The following is a 21,512-nucleotide window of genomic DNA, read 5'->3' as shown; positions in this document are numbered from 1 at the left end:
TTTATTTTTAGTATGTTCTTTGCAATTGGTGTTTGTTCTGGGAAAGATATTGCAGACTGAGCAATAATGCATTTCTTGCATTTCTCATGGGTTCTAATGGGAGTCTTTCTTAAAATTACTGGTCCCAGTAACAAAGGCGCTTGTCGACTCAGAAATCAAGGGAAAACCAACAACACACCCGGCAGAACATTATGTTATTTACAGGGGTACACATAAGTGGTCCGCATGTGCGCATTCGCTGTCAAAATAAAAAACGCGCACCAGATAAGAAGTTGCAACGCGCGTTTGCGTACATATAAAAGGCACTGTTTTTGTCTGCTAGAGTGGGATTTTCACGGCATATTCTGCACCACATCTCTGTGCGTTCATCATTTCTTTGAAGCCAGCTCACCTCCTGCAACCACTTTTCCGAGAATACGCGCTTCTTTTGCAGTTCGGACTCCTTCTGACATTTCTTTGGAGGTGGAGGAACACCAAAGTAATTGCTTAAAGGAGCTTGCTTCTTCGACATCTTTAAGAGTTCTAAACAAATGTCTGTCCTCCTCCAGAAAATCTTATGTACGCAAACGCGCGTTGCAACTTCTTATCTGGTGCGCGTCTTTTATTTTGACAGCGAATGTGCACCTGTGGCCCACTTATGTGCACCCCTGGTTATTTAGCTTGTTATATTCCAGCCATTCTATTATGGTGATGTATCATAGAACTGTACTACATCGTGTATGTAAGTTTCTAAGGTCTCTGCCAATTTATATTTGCAGAGATGTTCATTTGATTGCAACAGCAGTAGGAATCAACAGTAACAAGAGTAGGACAGCTAAGCTAATTATGGTTAAACATTTGCAATTTAGTGAAAGCAAAAATTGACATTGCAAAAATGGATAGGTTTGTTTAGAAAGTCAGCTATGACATTTAGCTTTTTGTGTTCGTCCCAAGTAGGAGATTTTGAATTGAGTCTAAATTGACCGCAAATTTACGTAACTACTAAAATCAAACAGGCTATCACTGAAGCAGTCGAGGAAGTACTTTTGAGGTCTCAGTCATAGGTATTAATGTAAAATCTAACATTATCCTAACCTTATATTTTTGTAAAAGGCAAAATTGACTTTTTTGGGGGGAAAAGTGTTTCATGTCTGTAAGTTAAAATTGTTGTTTTTGTTGTTTCCTGATTTATAAGAATTGGGAGAACAATTACATGCAAACAAAATGATACATTTTGGTTGTCCATGTTTGGTGTCGCTTTGGGCTTAGGGTAATCACTGACGATGACTTACACCTAAAAGAGTTCAAAATGAGAAAACGTTGCTCTAAAACATGTTGACATGGCAATGAAAATGAACAATAATCAAAATTGATCATGCAAACTAAAAGACTAAAACTTAGTATGTTTCTCTTGTTACTTCATTAGCCTCAGTGTTCTCAGATCATTCTTTACATAAAAGCACCCAGTTGTCTTGCAAAAAATATGTAGGGTTAGTGAAATCACACACATTCAAAGATACTGGTAGTTATTGTTTCAAATGCCTATTTCATGACACCCAGGCTAAATTCATCTAAGGGAGTATGAAAGAGATTATCTGGATGCTGAAATGATTGTTAAAATACATTAGGCCAATAATAGTAGACCTGTGCTACATTTGTCCAGCTAGGCAATACATATTTCTGCATAAGAGATACACGAGACACCCTTTAAATGAGCAAATTTCATGCTTAAAACATGGAAATGCAGCCAAAATGGACCATACAATGGCCTCAGTGAACACATCAGCACATAAGTAGAGATGAGGAAACACAATCACATTAGATATTAAAATTACTATGAGTAAATTATATATATTCTCTATTCTTCAAACCATGTAACAATATGATAATCACACATGAGAACGACATTTCCAGTTATAGAAATTTATTTTTTTTCAATATTAAAGAAACCAATTATGTGAATAAAAGCTCACCACAAGAACATCTCCCAACCCAGTCTTACAAAGTTGCAATCAGGCAAACAGATGAATGCATTCGTTCAGTGATATGAATGATGGACAATAAAAACTGGGTATGGAACATGAACTGTTGGTGAGCTAAAAAACAATCCTGGTGCTGATGCTTGTCATTGAACTTTTTGGACAGAGCTCTTGATTGAAATGCCTACCGTTGTGTGTAGGCATTTCAGTCCAGATGTTATGGAGTTCAGTTCAGCTAAGATGTATTTCTAAAGCACCGGATTGCAAAAATAGCCGCTTCACGGCTGTTTATATTGTAAGGTAAAGACCATACAATGTAAGAGAGAAAACCCCAACAATCAGATGATCCCCTGTGAGCAAACCCTTGATGACAGTGTCTGTGAAGGTTCTCAGTCATCAAGGCCATAGTAGTCTAAGGAGCTTGGAAAGAAAAGCGCCTGGACTTCTTTAAGTTTAACTTAAAGAAGTCCAGGCGCTTTTCTTTCCAAGCTCCTTAGACTTGGTGACGGTGGGAAAGAAAAACTCCCTTTAACAGGAAGAAACTTTCGGCAGAACCCGGCTCAGTGAGGGGCGGCCATCTGCCTCGACCGGTTGGGCGGCACAGCTGTTATAACCCCTGACGCAGCATAGCTTCTAAGTCTGAAAGATAGGTAAATACCTTAAACCTGCACTCTATGCAGGACACCAGGTGATGACAAGACTTACAGTACTATAGGAGCCTATGCAGAAACGGTTTTCTCTCTTGAATCTCTGTAATTTTTTTGCTACTGAGTGTCCGGGCACAGTCACTCATTTTGGGCCAATTAAGTCAAATGTCTATTGTCTAAGTTATACCCACCCCCCTCCCCCCTCCCTATTTATCCTGCGTTAACCAGGTTTAATACGGAGTGCCAAAGTCGTAGTTGTGCTAAAATTCCTCGAATTCTCCTTGGAGATTTTCGAGCAGCTGACTTTGTTCTTGAAAGTTTTTTTCAATTTCTCTCATCGCTTCCCGTCCATTCCACACCTTTTTGGTAAGGTCACTAACCTTATTTTCTAAGGCCTTATTTTGTTGTAAGAGTGCGTTAACTTGGACATCGTAGTTGTTTATCACACTGTTATGTTCTTCCTGTGAAACTGTGGGAGTCTGAGCTTGGGTTTGCAACGCCATGTCTTTTGCTTTCATGGCTTCCTGGACATCACACATATTTTTCTTGACCTGTTCAAGTTCTCTTTTCAGTGCCTCACATTCATGGCACAACAACTCCTTTTCTCTGTTGATCACGTTCAAATAATGTTCAGAGTCTTTCTCAGTGGCTTTGAACATCCGTGATTCTCCTTTCACACCCTCATCATGTGGTTTCAGTTCTTTTTGACAATCACCACTCCTTTTGGAAAGCTCCTGGAGGTCCTGTTCAAGAAGTTCGTTATGTTGCCTTAATATGTCAATTTCATGTGCAAAGCATTGGAGTTCCAGGGTCTGTCTGAGCTGTGCACTGTTCGTTGTTTTGTTTTCCTCATTCATGATCCTTTTTCTTTCTTCACTCTCTTGTAACTCTTTAAAGGCTGTGTTTGCCTGATGGAGTTCATTTTTAACAGCCTGTATTTGCTGTTGCATGTCATCTTTTTCCTTTTCAAAGTCCCTTTTCAGCTCACACATGCGTTTTATCATCACATCATTTTCCTTTTTTAAAGACTGGTTGTCCTTTTCCATGTCTCCCACTTTTATAACCAAGCCTGCCTTGTCACTTTGCAACTCTCTGATTTCATCCTGCATTTCCTGAATCACCTCTTTCTGTTGCTGAATTTCTTTGGTATTGGAGCTTTTTAAATCCCGTAGAATTCCGTTCCAAAATTCAAGGTCTTGAATTCTGAAGTGAAATGTTTCGTTCTCTAGTTGCAGGTCTCTTTTCCTCTTGTTTTTAGAGAACCCACTTTGTTTGAAAAGAACTTCAATGTTTTTTTGGAGAATTTTGTTCTCATTTATGAGCTCTCTTTTTTGCTGCTTAAGGTCGGCGTTCTCGACTTTAAGGTCACGTATGGTAGAGTTTTGTTGTTTGAGAGTTTTATTCTCATTTTTGAGCTCTTCGATTTGCTGTTTAAGTTTTTCGTTCTTGGCTCTCAGGTTGCATTCAACAGGATTTGACAGACTCATATTTCAAATTGAAGTTGATGCTAAATCTCTGTACTAACTTAAAGATTTTTTAAAAATACTGTCAACTGTGTGAGAAACAAGTTTCGAGTATTTTAAGTGTTTTCCTGCCTAGTGAATTTTTCCACTATCTTTGAAAGACTGACAAGAAGGGGAACCTTTCTCCTATTTAAGGGTTTTTAGTGTGCTGATGTCATAAAGAAGATGATAGATCAAAGGGATCAAAGGGATTTTGGTGGAATGTCACTGTGTCTGGTCTGGGCAGTTGGCTAATTGAATAATAACAAAATGCAGACTTATGGTTATTGTAATTGATGATGGTTACATGAATTATAAACACCCAATAAATATTATTTAGAAAACCAACTGTAGTGGAGGAGTGGTCCCTGGCTCAGCCGCAGGGGAGGAGTGATGCAGTGAGCTCGAGGGGGCGGTGCCAGGGAGGCTGGAGGGACAGGTGGTGATGATTTGGCTAACGAGGTTTTCCTTTTTATATAGTCAAGCCGGAGACCAGAGTGAGCAGAAGCGTGTACAGAAGACCAACTGGAGAGTTGGTGAACAGGTTGGCAAACCATGAAAGACATATGTGTGGTGCTTCAACAAACACTCGTCCAGACTGATCAACATAACAGTGTGTCGGCCTGACCTTTATACAAGCAAACCAAATAAACAAAAACATGTCATTGTGAAGCTTTGGCAAATACTACATTGGTCAACTGATGGGCCGTAAGCATCTGTCAGGTTCTTTGACAGTTAGTGTTGCCTACAGTAGAGCTGGGCGATATATCGAGTTTTTAAAAAAAAATATCGATATATTTTTATACGAGATATAAGATGTGACAATATCCTTTATATCGATATAGTCTATGTTACGTTATAATTATAGTTGCGGAGCCGCAAGTTTGCCTCTCTTTCGTCCACTTTTGTCTCTATGCAACGTTACTCGACCTCGCCTCTCCTTCACTGAACACAACTCCCCCTCCTCCCCATCGCTTCACCTGCAGGCAGCGACAAGATGGACACGGCAAATCTCCGTTAATGAGTTACTGCGCATCGCCCCGTGCGTGGGACTGGACGGTGTCAACGTGTTAACGAGCTAGCCACGCTAACGAGCTAACCACGCTAACGCCATGCACGGCCTGAAATCCTTTCATCTTCTCAAAAGTTGACTGCGCGCCTTTTGTATGAATTCTGGTTGTGCTTGATGACCGCGAACCGATTTTATGTGATACACAGCGCTCAGCAGTCTGTCAAAAAATGTTTTGGTACGACTTTGGTAAGCTACGGAGCTGCACCGCTTGATGGATTGTCGGAGCATTACGGCTACCGAGGAGCCTCGCGGAGTGATACGTACTGTGCTTCAACGTAATATTACCGTATTGTGTGTGTATAAGGACCATAAATGGCACCTGTTCAGAGACCTGGTTACGAAGCGGATTTCAAACTCCAGGCTGTCAGTCACGCAGTAGAAGTTGGGAACAGAGCAGCTGTGAAATCTGTCTATGTTATTATGCTCAGCGTCTTTTAGTTTACATTTTGACTGCACAATTGTGAGCTCTTTGTTATGCACAAAACAACATAGTTTTCTTTTATTTATAGAGCATCATTATTTAATAAATGCTCATAATTTATTTTTGAGTAGTTTTTTTTCATGTACATCTATGCTGTATGCACAGCTTTGACTAAGAACTCTCTTTTTGTTCTTTCTTTATGGCTTTAAAAAAATATCGAGATATGAATTTTGGGTCATATCGCCCAGCTCTAGCCTACAGTTAAAATATGTAATTGTGGTGAAGAGTTAACTATGATTTTACATAAATGGAATCCACATTTATGTAAAATAGAGAGATGGCTGTTAGAGTAGCAGATGTTTAATTTATAAATATAAATATAATATATATTATATAATATTATAAATTTTTATAAATAAATATTATAAAATATAATATAAATATAATAAAATTTAACGCGCGTTGCAACTTCTTATCTGGTGCGCGTCTTTTATTTTGACAGCGAATGCGCACCTGTGGCCCACTTATGTGCACCCCTGGTTATTTAGCTTGTTATATTCCAGCCACAGATATTCTTTTGTCCATGAAACCATAAAGCTGAGCTTTCTTTTTGCCTCATAGTCTGATTTGTCATAACTTTTCCGTTTTGTGGTAGGCTTTTCTTTGGCTGTCACTTCTTTACCCTGTTCTGTCTTATTTGGCTCTGCAGAACTTAAATATATATCCTGCTGCTTTCACACACGCACTCACATAACGCTGAGCGATTCTCTGCGCCATCAACCTCTCACATGTTTAGCTTGCTGTGGGAGATTTCACTTGTCAGGTTTGAATAGTAAGCTAATGAGTGATAAGACGATGTCAGAGGAATCGGTGTGCAATTAATCGTCACTCACCAATTAGTGCTGCCGCTCTCTATACACAGTTGGCGCGATCGCAAAGTGAAAGCAAAAAACAAGCGCAAATTCAAACGCGATTTCAGTATGTCACATATTGACAGTGGCTCACCGATGCCAATGACATAATTACCCAGCTACATTTCCGAAAGAATGCAAAACCATTGACATACATTTTTCCTTCCTATGATAGCCCAACGGGCAGGGCTGAGATAGATTTTGGTAGCCCGACTGGAAAAATCGCTAGCCCCGGGACGTCGGGCTAGCGATTTTGCGAGCCCTGCTGTTTCTCCTTGATGTGAAGCTTCTTATTTTTTTCTGTTTTTCCAGCCAGAGTGCCGCTGATTGAAGCAAATCTCTTATTTGTCTAAATAAAAAAAATAAATTAAAGGCACACCACCCTGTGTATGAATTTAAGTTACTAAGCTAACTCGGTGTTCAGCACTGATGTGAGCACAGATACGCTGCTCTGCTCTTAGAGCGGGCTGTGACCCACGTGGTGTCAACTTTAATTCAGGCCATTTTTAGCTTCTTTGTTTTCTTTTTAATTTTCTGTTTTTGATGTGGGAACATCTTTAAATAGTGCACACTGGTGTACAATCACCTGTAAATTTGAATGCATTAAGACATTATTTGAATGTTACAGCCTACAGTATGTGTAGATTTTATTCATATATTCTTCTCTATTGTTTATTTTCAGCCAATTTTTACTTATTATTGTAACTTTATATTTAAGGTTTCTAATTGTGTACTTCCCTCCTCTGTAATAAATGATCATTTGATTTATATTAAATGTTGTTGTCCAAGGAAAATGTGCCGCAGTGATTGGCAGAAATCCAAGATTAAGTGAGCGCTGTTGATGTCTTTCAGTGTTTTAGGTCGTGGTCTCATTACTGGTAAAATGTTTGTTGTATGGAGCTCCACATATTTGGACCATAAGTCACAGTCACAGCTACTTCCTTGTATTTTTCCATCAGTGTCTGTACTGATATGTTGATGGCCTCACTGGTTTAACATCGATGACCTTTACTTAGGTGTATAAAAACAGCTAAAGAGATGCACTATGTAACACCACGACCCATCTCCAGTTGGCAGGAAAGACCTGATACATCAACAATTTTCTGCACATAAACAACTGTGCTTATAAAAGAAAGGATACAACATACAGTATATAAATATGGCCTGGTTCTTGTATAGTGCTTTTCTACTCAAACTGAGCACTTTATATAAATGTGGAAAGTTGTATAAACACTTTTTTTGTGCTTTTTGTATGCAAGTTCTTTCTATCCAACATTCAAACTCCGATCGAGGCATCGGAAAGCAAACTTGGGGTTATAGTATCTTTGCAGACAGACTTGAGCAGATGGGGATCGAAGCACCAACCTGCTCTGCCTCCTGAGCTTCAGTTAGTTTTTGGTTTGCATTTTTGAGCTTTTCCATTATTGTATATGTAACAGGTTTGGTGCCTTAATGCAGTCTGTTGAACAGCTGTATAGCCTGTTTTTAGCAGCCAAATAGACAGCTGTGCAGTGTGTGTGCAGAATGAGTATAAGGAAAGGAGAGAGGACAAAGACAGTTGACTGAATCAGGAGAAAGGGAAATCCATCCTTCTAGGTTCCCCAGAGGAAACAAGAAGGCGAGGTGTTTCCCAGATCTGTCGTTTATTGCTGTGCTGCCTGGTAGTCGTTAACGATTGGCTAATCAACTTTTAGCTTTTCGCCTGAGCAGCAGCGGCACTCTGAGCCACGCTGAGAGCTCTAATGAAGACAGACGAGGGTAGAAGTATGAAGCTGAGATGGATGGTCATAAATCACAGGCTGTGGATCGGTTGTAGCTGTCAGTAACAGGGTGGTTATTATCATCAGACTTATTGATTGCTGTGTAGGGAGGTTGTTTTCTCTCTGAGTGTGTTTGTGCATGCTTAAAGATGGGTGTGTGCACAAGTGTGAACCAAGATTTAAGACTGATCTGTTGTATATTTTTTAGATTTAGAAGTTTAAAATGCTTCTAGTTTTTTTTCTAATGCAGAATTTTCTTTAGGAGACTAATAATTGTGTTGCGATAAAATAACTAAAGCCAGTCTCCCTTTACATCTTCCTGATTTGTGAGGACTCTGCTTACTTTTTGAATCATAAATTGTTGTGTCGACTGAGACGACATATTTTGTTTACTGTGTGCAAAAGTCTTGAGCCACCTGCCATTTCTCAACAACAAATAGGACTGTTCAACTGTGCAAACATTCATGGGAATACAGTATATAAGACAAAATCAGTGTTTTATACAAGCTCAAAGTGAATATTTTTTGACCACCTTTATTCTTCAACACAGCCTGAACTCTTGTAGACAAACCGTCTTGTCCTTTCTTGAAGTAGTCTCCATGAATAGTCCACTTTCTCTTCTCTGGGGAGGCCAGTCTGTGACTGATGGTGTTTCATGTGTTCTCGGGTTATGACTATTTTTTAAAGCAGTATTCCAACCACTCATGAGTATTTGTTTGTGACCGACAGTGGAGAGAATCACCTTGATAGACTTTTTCACAGCTGACATTTGGGCTTGTGGTAGCAGGTGTAATCACGTTTATTACCATGCTTCCATTCGCTAATAGCTGCTTCTCATTAATCCTTGTCAGTCAGCGAGCATGCAAAACACCAGGTGCCTTGAGATCGGTGCCAAAATGTAATGTGACAATTGTTTATGTCATTAGATACAATTTTAATCAGCATCCCTGCGTCTTAGGAATGGATCCGTCCATGGGCCAGGAGAGGAGAACGCCCGTCACCCCGTCGTCGTCCTCCCGCTACCACCGCCGGCGGTCTTCTGGCTCCAGAGACGAACGTTACCGATCAGGTGAGAGGCAGGATTTGACCTATGACCTTGTTGGCATCTTGTTGTATCCCTGTTATCTTTCAAATATCCCTCATTTTATCCCCTCACACAGACCAGGTTAATTAAAAAATAGTTATGATGTCATCAATCATGGAGAAATATTTGTGTTAGAGAAAAGAAAGGTAGATTTAAACTGAAGGACTTCCCAGCTTCTCCCAGTAAAGTAGACTGATTATAATTTGGAGTTCTTCACTGAATAAATTTACATATCATTGATGAAATCAGGTTTAATAACTGCTATAACTTAATACGTCATATTCTTTTATGCAACTACATGTACTTGTATTTTAAATCAGGCAAAACTGATTAGTGTTTGGTGGTTTTTGGATAGATTTTGGCCTCTGAAGGTCTCTAACTATATTGCTACCAGCTCTGAGGACTTTCTCAGACATCAGGAAAACCACATCTTTGTTGATATCCTGAGTCTTCTTGCTACATGCAGAACGAGCTACAACAAATCCAGTGTTTGCTTTACATCTATGGAATGAGCTCCTGACAAATCTTCCACAGCTCTTGTAAGATGCGGTTCAGTTTCGTTCCATCTGGTGTTTACTAAAGATTAATACAGGATTAACTCAGGATTTCAATCTTTTCAGTGGCGTCTTATTCAAAAGTAATTTGTAGGAATTTGTTCTATTGACATCAAGCGATAGTAACAGATAGACAGGAAACCAATAAGAAAAGAAGCAATGTGCTGTTGTGAAGCTTGAATACCTTGACAGGTGGTGAAACTGGGCTTACTTTATTATTATGTCCCTACAAGCTGTTGGAGAATTGAAGCTATTAAAGTTTGATCTGACACATAATAAATCCTACAAAACCCGTTTAACCCAATGAACTGAAAAAGAAGAGCCATGTGAGCACCTTGAAATGACACATGCTCGCTTTCACACACTGCACAGTCACACTCAGTCAACCAGAAGACAATAAATGTGCACTTGAGATTTAAATTACCTCTGTTCCCCTTACACAAGCACATCCACAAGCCAAACAACCGGACATCTGTGAGCCCCGTTCGTTCTGACTAATGTCTTACTTATGTCACTATCGGGCCAAACGCCCGTTTGCTCTGTGTCGCCGTTTGCGGCGTTTGCCTTTTTTCGGCAGTGGGCACCTTTCAAACAAACCCAGCTGTGGCTCTGTAAGCAGCGCTTTATCTCACTCTTAAAATCACAAATTTACAAAACATCTTCGCCGACACGCCCTGCACCTACTCCAGTCAGAAACCACAGGGCCTCATGGGAGCTGCTGTCAGGCCGGGAATGTTTGTGCACGTAAGCTGAATGAGAATAAATGGGAACATGGTGCTCGTTGTAAAGAGAACAGTGCAGCACAAACACAGAGAAACACTGAGGATAGTCCTGCTCTTGTTTGCTGCTCTGTCTCTGTGTGCTAGTGCTGCTGCTGCTGCTGCAGGATGGACTCCATCTCATTTGTATGTTTGCACTGGACAGCAGAGCTCTTAGTGCATGCATGATAATATATGATGCATAATTAAACTTTTTTTTTTAATGATGTAACTAAATATTATAGAATGCTTTTTTTTAAGGAACTTAAATGTAGCCTGTTGCTAGGAAACATGCACTACTTTAGCAGCTAAAGAGCCACAGGTATACATAATAATACATATACTGTATGTATTAATTCATCCTCTCCCAGTTACATCAGTCTTCTGCTCTTCATCCCTCCGTCACCTTCATTTGTGGCTCTTTTTCTTCCAAGTCTCTGATGTTTGACGGTGCGACCCCTGGGCTAGGAGGAGTTTGGAAAAAAATATATAGTGTATTATACTAAGAAGCTTGCTTTTAAATTCACAATTCTCACTTTGTATTATAGAAAAGCAATAAATGCTGGTGGAAACCAGTAACCTCTTATTTTGGATACCCAAATCTTAAGCACCCTTGGAGTTCCTGCAGAGTAATTTTAATTCTGTGACAAAAAGGGATTCAACAGCTAACACCAAGTTAGCTCACTGAAGTGTAGTTTTTAAAAAACATCTCAGATTATGTCATCATTCGTTGTATCACTGTGAATGAAAAGGAACTAACAGAGACTTTTTATATGTCCTGCTTATGTTTCCAGATGTGCACACGGAGGCGGTGCAGGCAGCCCTGGCAAAGCACAAAGAAAGAAAGATGGCGGTGCCGATGCCTTCGAAGAGGCGGTCTCTTGTGGTCCAGAGCTCCATGGACGCCTACACACCGCCAGGTAAAGGACAAACTAAACTTTCACATTTGAAGCCAATGAACCAAAATGATCATTTTAATCATTAGTTTTCATTGCCTGATCCTGACTGTGTGCATATTGTGAATGAATTCTGACAATACCAGGAGTTCAGCCGGTTTTTTAATTATATCAACTAATGAAAAATAACCAAAGGAAGCTCAAAACAGCTGGAGCTGTGTCCTTGTGAGGCTCAAACTCTCAGCAGAAAACAGAAAGAAATCTTTGTGTACTATTGAGATAAATAAAAATAAGTTTTCACCAAACTCCACCAATACTGAGGCAGAAACGGTGCACTTTGCTTGGTTGTAATTACTAATGGAAAAGTTAATATACTAGATAAAGGATGGTGAAGATGGAGCTGCCAGGCAGGAGGAAAAGAGGAAGGTTTCAGAGGAGGTGCATGTAGAGAAGGACATGCAGAGGAGGGTGTTAGGGATATGGCAGATGAGCCGATGTGGTTACCCCTGAAGGGAGCAGCTGAAAGAAGAAGAGGAGGAGCCATCTAAAACATCAGGAAGTTTTGATGTGTTGTGTTTAAACGCTGGGCGATGTCAGTTTCTGACATGTTGGTGGCACTGCAAGAAATATTATTGGTGATTTTCAAAGTCGGTAAAATTTATCCTCCATCACTACAGAATATCAGCAAAATTGATCAAAATTCATCCAACAGTCAGGAATATTTTTCACAAAGAGACAGAATGTAAATATAGATGCTATCTCACACATCCAGTGGCTTCATGTTTATTCTGTCTCTGTCTCTCTGCATAAGAGGCTATTTTATGTCATCTGTAAGTTGCGCTGGTTTTCTCAGAAGGTGTCTCCTTTATGCCTGAAATGGAAAGCCCGTGAAATGTCACGTTATAGCCCGCCATCTGTCACATCTGCCGACTTGGGGATTCAAGCTGTCAGTCGAGTTACTCGGTCATTGACTGACTCTGGCAGGCAGCTGGCAAAGCTCCATGCTCATTTCCAAATGTGATTTCCATTTATGTTGATGCACGATGATTTTTAAATTTCAACTATTTACCAAAAGTAAAGAAAAGATCAGTTTGCATTAATATTAAACAGAAGAAATCCCCCAAGAGCAGAAGAGTAGCTGCAGTATCGATCTCCGTGTGGTAGTGACATTGGTAATGAATGAATAGGACGAGCCGTCATTGACTGACGTGTCAGCCTCTTCTGTAAAACCTGGAGACGGATGGGTGCTCTGTAAGCCAACAGCAGTGCAGGAAACGTGAACCACTTTATTTTGCTCATTAGAAAGTAGATTTCTCTAAGTTCTCTCATCAGTTTGGTCAGCTGGAAGACGTCTTTAGCAAAGCAGAGGACGGCGATCATTCATTCTGGATGATTGATGCAAAATATCACTTTTCCAGAACACAATAATCTCTCCGTGTATCATGATTTCAGTTTTTACAGTTCAATCGTTCTTTATGGGTTAATCTTTAAATTCTTAATGAGCAGATTTATGAAGTACAGCTCTGCTAGAGCGGGACGTGAAGGAAGGATTTTATATGTCATAACCAGACCTGCTGTGTTACACTCAGCAACATCAGACAGTGGAGACGGTGAAAGGGTCTGAAATACAGAATCATTTGTGTGGATCATTTATTGCCTTAGATACCATGGTTACTCTAAAATCTTGAATACTTCTGGTCAATATAACCTCAGCATGACTACACAAACACAAACAGTTTTCATGTTTCCGATAAATGAGAACTATCTTATAATAAATATTGAAAAAGCCTTGTATTAGCTGTAAAACACGGTAGCAGCTGAAAACGAGGTAAAACGGTGCCCTGTATTAGCTGTTTGACAGAGCTATTTATTGCATATACTGATTGGTTTTCTTTCCAAATCCCATATTTATAAGATGACCAGAAAAACACTAATTATCGAGTAAAGCCAAAATATTATCCACATCTAGTTGCCTCGGCTAAAGTTAATGTCACTCCCTTCACTCCTCCGTTAAAGTTTGGGCAATAAGCAGATATTTCAATAATGTCAAACAGTCACAGACTAACAAAGGGCAGAAGCTGCAGAAACGAGACCAGCTGCAGATTTTAAATCACTGCCATACATTAAGCACGGCAGTATTGCATTTTCTGTCATTTAACGATAATGCATTGCTAGAGGATCCATCGTGATGTATTGTCGTATGAGTTACTTGTTGCTCCGTGTCTGTTTTGAGGATTACAGAAATCTTGCAGTATAGATCAGTTTTCCTGTTTTGTTTGTGCAGGACTCTGTTTGGTCCACAGGGTTTTATTTTCCGAGCGTTAGCATCGATGCAGGGAGCAGCAGCTCTATAAATCCCCTTTGTTGCCTCTTCAAATATCTATCATTGCACTTTTCAGTTAGTGGATTGTTGATGGCGTATGAAATGCCCGGACTCATTCCCGGAATACGATGGGCACAGATTTTCTTTCTCCCTCACAAAGCATTTCTCCAGTAAACATTGGGAATGCTCTATGTGAATACAAAATAGATGCAACTTGTTTTTAAAGGATGCTTCACAGAGTCGCTGGCGTCCCCGTGGCGTGCAAACTAGGATGTGTCCTTTGGCGAAGGTGGCAGTCGTCCATGTCTTTATTCCACTGGTGTTGTTTAATGAGAGTGTTAATGAGGCCATTATATCTTTGGCTGCAGGGTTGAGCTTCACTGAGCAGCTAGACATGATTTACACTAACAGCTCTGAGAAGAACTACAGCAACGACAGACATAAATAAGGAGCCTCGTTTTGATCAGTTAAAGCAGAATGTCCAAAGGCTGCTTCCTCCACTTCATTATCACTTCATTATTATCAGTTTTTGTGTTTGTTTGTTTCCCAGTTTTACCATTTTTGCACCTCCAGCTGCCCTCTCTCAAGCTTTCCTTGTCCTTGCTCTTCATCCAACATATTCTTTTTATTTCTTCCCTTCATTCTCCCTCTCGCTCTTCAGCTCTCCTTTACAGCCCATCTTAACAAAAATTAGAAGCAGATGGATCCTTACCCCGCACCGCACCTCTAGTTTGTATATATCCTTCTTGATTGCATATATTTCTCCTGTTTGTTATTTATTCCTGCTGTCTTACTATTTATATTTTATTTCTTGCACAGTTGGTGTGGAGCACCCATAATTTGGTTGTACATGTACAATAACAATAAACGCCAATTCTATTCTATTCTATTCTATTCTATACTATGTCCTGTGATTTACAGCAACACATTGATGGTAAAAACCTGTTATATAAATCAGTTTTATTCAGTTAATTCTGCTTCGAATACACAGCAGTAAACCACAACACTAAAACCCCTGACAGTTAAATCAATAACTCTGATTATCTTGTTACACAGACACCTGTTATGTGTTGGGCTCTAGGTGGTAAAATAACAATCAGTGCATCTAGTTTTATTGGAAGCTTGTGAATTGGCAAGTGTCTGATTGACTTTGATCAGGGTGAAAGTGTAAATGACGGGGTAGGGTATCTTCTAAATGACAGCACTTGTTGGATGTTTGTTGTATTTAGGGGTTATTACTTACCAATGGTTGTCATTGGACATAAAACAGGTTAACTGGTGACAGGGTGATGAAGCCTCCGAGCTCTTTGAAATGCATGGGTTGTAAAGGCCGGGCTCGCTTAAGCACAAGTTGGTGGCAATGATAGAAAGATGTCAGCACGTACAGAACACCCATACTGACTCCTGCCAACCACTGAAGGCAGCCGAGTATCAATATTTAACCAGCATGTAACGTGGTATCTGACTATCAATAAATCTTAATTCTGGTGCCAAGTTTTAGAAGCGTAAACAGATTTAAGTCTTTACTTCCCACAATATTTAATAGGAAATAACCTTTAAATGTACATTCATTCATTTTTTTGAAGTTATTTAATAGAAAAAACAGCATTGGTCATTGTGTAATTATATTATCCAACAAACTGATGCATTTTCTCATAAACTTTGTATTTTTAATGGATTAATTCTAAGGAGTGGGTTCCCGTTTGTGGAAGCCGCCATATTGCCCCAGCATCTTGAAAATACTGGCTGAGATGCACGTCACAGTTCCATCTAATCATCAACTTCATCTCCTGAACTGAAGTCAGGACTCTAACACACAAAAACGTGCATAAACGTACTTATTTATTCCCAATACTGTCACAGTGGTCAGCAGATTAGACCCTACTGTCTTTAGACAGCTGGCAACCAACAGCCGGTTATAGGGTAACATTATTTTTATCCTAAAAATCACTTGTGCACTCGGATAAAAAACAAACAGACAAAATGATTACATTCTCACATTGTATGAGAATTTATTGTCTAAGTGTCCGAGTCCGACAATGTTTGAGGGACTTCAAAGAAAGTTTTGCTAACAGAGGCTAACAGCAGCTATTAGCAACAAAAGCAGTAGCGCTTTCAGAGAATAGCTCAGGATATCCTCAACAACTCACCTCAGTATTGCTGTCACCTGCAAACGTGAGTGATTCATCAACTCAACAAAGTTTTAGGCCCTCCTCCAGAGTAAATAGACGTGAACGTGAAGAGTTGTTTATCTCACATCAGCTGCCATAGCAAGGAAATATAGAAGGACCTCTGCGATCTGCAATCTCCTGACATCTAGTGGTGCAATTTTACAAACTGTACCTTTTTAAAGAAAACAAAAACTTAAAAATCTATAAGAAAGATGATGTCATTGCTGTTTACCTTCTCTGTGGGTCTTCTGTATCTTAAACAACAGATGAAGATTTGGTTTAAAATTAAATGGGACATCTGGCATTATTCTATATTTGCTCAGTGCTTTCTGGCTCTCTCTGGCTCAGGCACTCCTATGATTATCTTTGGCAATCCCACTGCTTCCTGCTGAATACACAAATCTTTCAACAAATTGTTTTGGGTTTTTTCCTGGCAAAAAAAAAAAAATGCTCAGTGATTTCCCAAAACAGCTGAGGACTATTTGTAGTGATGGATTAATACACATTTACTGCTTGAGTGATTATTTGGGGCAGCAGGACGATATATGTAGGACCGAGTCGAAATAAATTATGTCTTCTGAAAAGAACACATCAGTCAGTGCAACAGCGCAACTCACTGTGTTTTTAGCAGTTTCTGGACAAACAATGGACCTCTGTGCCTTAGTGGATGATGGCTTTGGATGCAAAATACCTGTTTGTATTGAATCTTATAGAAAGAGCCCAGTATTGACTTAATGCTAGTTAGCTAGCCTTGATGCATGCCAGGCTGATGATGCTAAATAAATTGCTGACCACAGTTTTACTGAAACAGAATCTTAGACCAGCTCAGTTTTTATAATTCAGAATCATATTGAAAATGGCAATGAAGCCTTTGTTGAGCAGACTTTTTGCAAGACTCACATGACACATGCTTCAAATGTGCATACATTTTTTCTGCAAGAACGTTCATAATGCTACACACAAACACACGTATACGTGATTTCTGGGTATTTTTACTGTTGTGCACAAAATAGGATAAACAAGCTGCACACATGACACACAAACTGCACATAATTCATCGTGCACATTTAGAAAGCCCGTGTCTTGAGGGAGCGTTAAAAGCAGTCGCACACATACAGGCACTTGTGCGCACACAGCCACACACACATTTCTGTCAGCCAGCGAGGTTCATGCGAGGACAGCCGAGTCGTGTGTTGCTGAGCAGCGTGTCGTATCGTGCAGAGATGACAAGTGAGAGAGGCCTCTGATGTGCTCTCATCGGGTTTTGACTGATTTTCACAGCTGCGTTTTCTTAATTTTTCCAACGCATCGTGAAATATATTTCTGTGGAACCGCTTTGTGTCACTTTCTCATTTCTCTTTCTGCATTTTTCTCTATTTGCTTCGTAAGTCAGCTGGCAGCGTCCCGCTTTCAACATATTTTGTCATTGGAAGTCTCCACATCTCGTTATGAGCAGGATAACGAGATCCACATTCGTTAATCAAGTATGTTAGCACAAAGCATCATGGGAATTAACATGTTGAGACTACATCCAGTCCCATGGTGTTTTGTAGTGCTGTCAGCTGTATCAATGACAAATATGCTGACTTTCAAAGTCTCGATTGCTCACGTTAAAATGTAAAAGAGAAAAAAAAACACCAAAAAAACATCTAGTACACTGATTTTCATATTTTTTTTCTGCTTTCAAATTCTTCTTCTTTTTAAGAAATACACACTTTGGGCATCAAACTCTAAATATTTATATTATTTTACTCTGCTAGCTTTGCAGCTCCTCCTGCAGTGCACAGTTTGAAACAAGCTGGTTACGCCCTCTTCAACGTTAAACCAGTTTTCTCCTGATTGGCTAGTCTTCACTAAGAAAAGGCTTCTGCACTCACAGCGCCTGAGACCAAATTGAGGATCTCCCCTCTGTATATCATACAAAGGATTAATGTAGACATGCTTTCATGTTAAGCTTCTTATTGATCTTTTAAGATTTGATTTACTAACGCAGGAACACTGACGAAACTCTGATGTCTTACACTGAAATATTTATTGTACTAAGATCAGTGTCAGGGAAAATTACTATATAATCTGAATGAGTTCTAATGGTATTTATACTCGTTTGGCCACGTCTGTAAATCTTATCCAGATAAGATTTAACTTTAGGTTAAGGAAGAAGCAGGAATCTTGTTCTTTCTTTTCACCTAAAATTACATGAAGGTTGCTCCTCACAAGCTTTAGAGAGTCTGATTCATTATAGTTTTGCTAACGTCGCCACGCTACAAAATTCTTACACATGCATCATAGCATGTGATACTAACCAAAAGATAAAATACTAACCAAATGTGCAGGTCCCCCGTAGCTGACTGAGGATATTTAACGTCTTTCATTCATCTCATTGTTTTGGTTCACCACCTGCTCTTCACCAGACAGCAGACAGGAAGCTCTTCACCAGTCGCCCAGAGCTAAAAGCAGAATGAATATTGGACTCTCATTTATCAGGTGGAAACAAACATTAGTCCTCATGGATGCTGTTGTTGCTCTAATTTACCAGGTGTTTTGGTTTCACTTTGACCAACTTCATCAGCTGATTCCAAGTGGTTATTAAAACAAGAAAAACAAAGCAAAGCATCAACTTCATAAATGTGAAGATGAACGCAGCCCGATGATGACAAAGTAAAGGCTTTGACTTAAACTTAGTGCAGGTTTTTCAGATGGCATCACCTGTAGCACAGGTACAGAGTCCCAGCTGTACATCCACATGTTTTCATTCCATATGTGTGAGCTAAAGTCAGTCACACTGGAGCACAGCAAACCAGTTTAACCCTTTACGGGTAAGGAACCATTTATGGTTAAAAAGATCAAACGTCTCGTAATATCCCCCAGTAACACTCTCGGGTCGAAACATTTGAATTTTCAATTTTTTTGTTTTTTTTATTGTTGGAGTTTCCTCGTCAGTCTCACGATTACCTTCTCTGTGCATCTGCCCTGAGAGAAAACACACACGTGCACACTAATCGAGTACCTTTGAGTGTGTGTGTGTGTGTGTGTGTGTGTGTGTGTGAGAACTGGGTCAGCTTCTGTTGTTATTCATATCACCACTACTAGCCTCATACCGCCGTGGGCATTATGGAAATGCCATGCAAAACTTGCAGAATCACACACCCGTGTACGCACAGATGTTTTAGCTTTCACACACACAAAAAAGTTTGTGTTCCTCCCCTGCAGCGACTTTACGCAGATGCGGGGAGTAGGACTCACACATCGACACCTCTGTTTGCGCCTGTGTTTAAACGGGATTGGAAACATCCATCCAAACTTTAACCCTAACCTCCATCCTCATCTTCTCTCTTCCTCAGACACCTCCTCGGGCTCGGAGGGCGAAGGTCAGGGGGACGGCGATGAAGAAGAGGGAGGAGAAGGTGAAGAAGAAGACGGAGGAGGCGGTGGAGGAACCTCGTCCAGCCAGGAAGGGAGCATAAGCATGGAGCACTGGATCAGCAGGGCAATCCACGGCACCTCCTCCACCACCACCACCACCTCGTCAACGGCCTCCTCGTCCTCTTCCTCCACACGCAGCGGCGGGAGTGGGGCAGCGGCCGGCAGGCTGGCTGACGTGCTGGCCCAGCATGTTCACATTTCCTCTGCGCACCACCACCGCCACCACCATCACCGCCACCACCACCACAGTAAAGGTAGGTGACTTGGCGCAGTGCTGACATAATAGTCTAACTGTCGGTCTCGGCGTGGCCCACGGCGTCCTAAAGGGAAAATAAAACGATCATTAGCAGTTAGCACTGTGTCATTAATGTGAAGGCCAACGACTGCAGTGAGTCTGTAAAGCTGTTTAAGTCAGTTTTCAACTGAAAGGGGACATTTTTAAACACGAATTCAGGCCTCAGGCTGAGAAACCAGGCTTTCTGTCTATCAAATTAACAGAGGTTTACATTCAGCTGTCCACTATGTGGCCCTTTGAAGCTTTATCTAATGACGCCCTACAGTTATTCACGACACCTTTAGTAAACCGCAAACTCCTTTAGCAAAGGTGGAGGACCCTCGTCCAGGCAGCTTCAGCTAATCCAGACACTGTGTACAAAAATACAAAGCTTCTATTACAACAGCTCGAGATGCTTAGCAGGTCTCGACACTCCTAACGAAATCAGACTCTTCTGGACAAATCAAAACAACCCAACCGCTCTAAGATTTGGGTTTTTCCTGAAGTGTCTGATTTCGTTATGTTCGCAAAGTCCTTTGGTAAACTGACTGTGCCTCACAGGTTCAGACACCCTAAATAATGTGCACTTTATTAATCATCTAATATAGCCACTGTTTTTTCATGTGCACCTCGTTTCTTCTGAAAATTCACTTCTTTTAAAAACTACATATAGTCGTGTTGTGTGCTTACTGTTACAAAGTTTCTAGTTATTCGTCTTTCATATGGGACCAAATAGACAAACAAGACAGGGTTAATATTTACACACATTTAATCCAGATCATTGCTTAATTAAACATTGTTTTAAACATTATATGAAACTTAATGAGTTATAAATGACGTCTTTCAACCCAAGAAGTTAATCAAAGTTTATTTTATTATGCAAAGCACAATATGGACTCTGAGACAGCTGCATATAAAACATGTTCAGGGTTGAACTAAAGCTCCCATCAGAGCACTGTTTCTCATATATTTTCCCCTTTTTCAGCTCCTCGAGAACAGAATAATAAAATAATGAACAGAATAATAAAACATAAAGGATTCAATACTTCTTGGGAGACCTCAAATTCCCCTCAGACCCCTTGAAGGTCCTTGAATCCCAGACTAAAAAAAAACCCAGCAGCTGACCTTAAAACAGAAACCGTCCTGTAGTTTTTCTGACTAAACTGAGTCAGCAGTTAATAAAAAATGTGGATCTACAGAAATAATCTGGATGGGCGTACCGTTTCATCTTTGAGCTTCACAGTAAGATGTTGGATGGTAGTGTTCAGCTCAAGCTCCTGTTTTCTTATATTCTTTGAGTTTGTAAGTGGAGTTTAGTAACTCTGCTTACTGTGTGTGTTAGTGGCAGTTCTGCTGTCATTCTCCTGACAGCCAGTTTTCTCTTTTTGTTTTGTTTCTGCTGCATTTCCTGCGCTTTTTCCCCCTACTGCTCTTTTTTCAGTTTTCATACTTTCATTGAAAAATATTTTTGAGTCTCGTGACCTTGACGCCTGCACAAACTCAGCACATCCTGTAATGGTTTAAGAAAATCTGTCTCATCAGTAACAGTTTTTGCAGTGTCTCCGTTTATTTCCTTTTGGCACATTTAAAGACACATTATACTGATGATCCTCATGCTTTATGTGCCAAACGCCAGGTAACAGCTGGAATCAAACCATCAGACCAGGATGCATCATGCTTTTGTCATACTCTAATTTCTACCTATCTGATTTGTTTCTGCCATACCAACACAATAAACTGAAGGAAGTAACTTACTTA

At 40.1% G+C, this 21,512-nt stretch overlaps 2 protein-coding genes across 8 annotated transcripts in view; one reads left to right on the top strand and one right to left on the bottom strand.

Moving 5' to 3' along the window:
• Positions 1-21,512, bottom strand: part of LOC109195563 (tripartite motif-containing protein 16) — a 1,176,058-nt gene that overhangs the window by 954,359 nt on the left and 200,187 nt on the right. The gene's annotated exons all lie outside the window — the stretch shown is intronic.
• The window catches only part of LOC100692302 (disco-interacting protein 2 homolog C), a 217,627-nt gene that overhangs the window by 121,626 nt on the left and 74,489 nt on the right, over positions 1-21,512 (top strand). For 6 of the 7 annotated variants that reach the window (XM_019347723.2, XM_013265983.3, XM_019347718.2 and 3 more), the window contains 3 exons: positions 9,230-9,340; positions 11,462-11,587; positions 19,399-19,734. In XM_019347723.2, coding sequence (XP_019203268.1) covers positions 9,230-9,340; positions 11,462-11,587; positions 19,399-19,734 — 573 coding nt within the window. Of the gene's footprint in view, positions 1-4,535; positions 4,652-9,229; positions 9,341-11,461; positions 11,588-19,398; positions 19,735-21,512 lie in introns of those variants that run through there. The other variant, XM_019347724.2, reaches the window with a different exon arrangement.

This window comes from Oreochromis niloticus, linkage group LG18 (genome assembly GCF_001858045.2).
Source record: "Oreochromis niloticus isolate F11D_XX linkage group LG18, O_niloticus_UMD_NMBU, whole genome shotgun sequence".
Classification (NCBI taxonomy): domain Eukaryota; kingdom Metazoa; phylum Chordata; class Actinopteri; order Cichliformes; family Cichlidae; genus Oreochromis; species Oreochromis niloticus.
The sequence above is the reverse complement of the archived record's forward strand: the minus strand, read 5'-3'. Positions and strand labels throughout refer to the sequence as shown.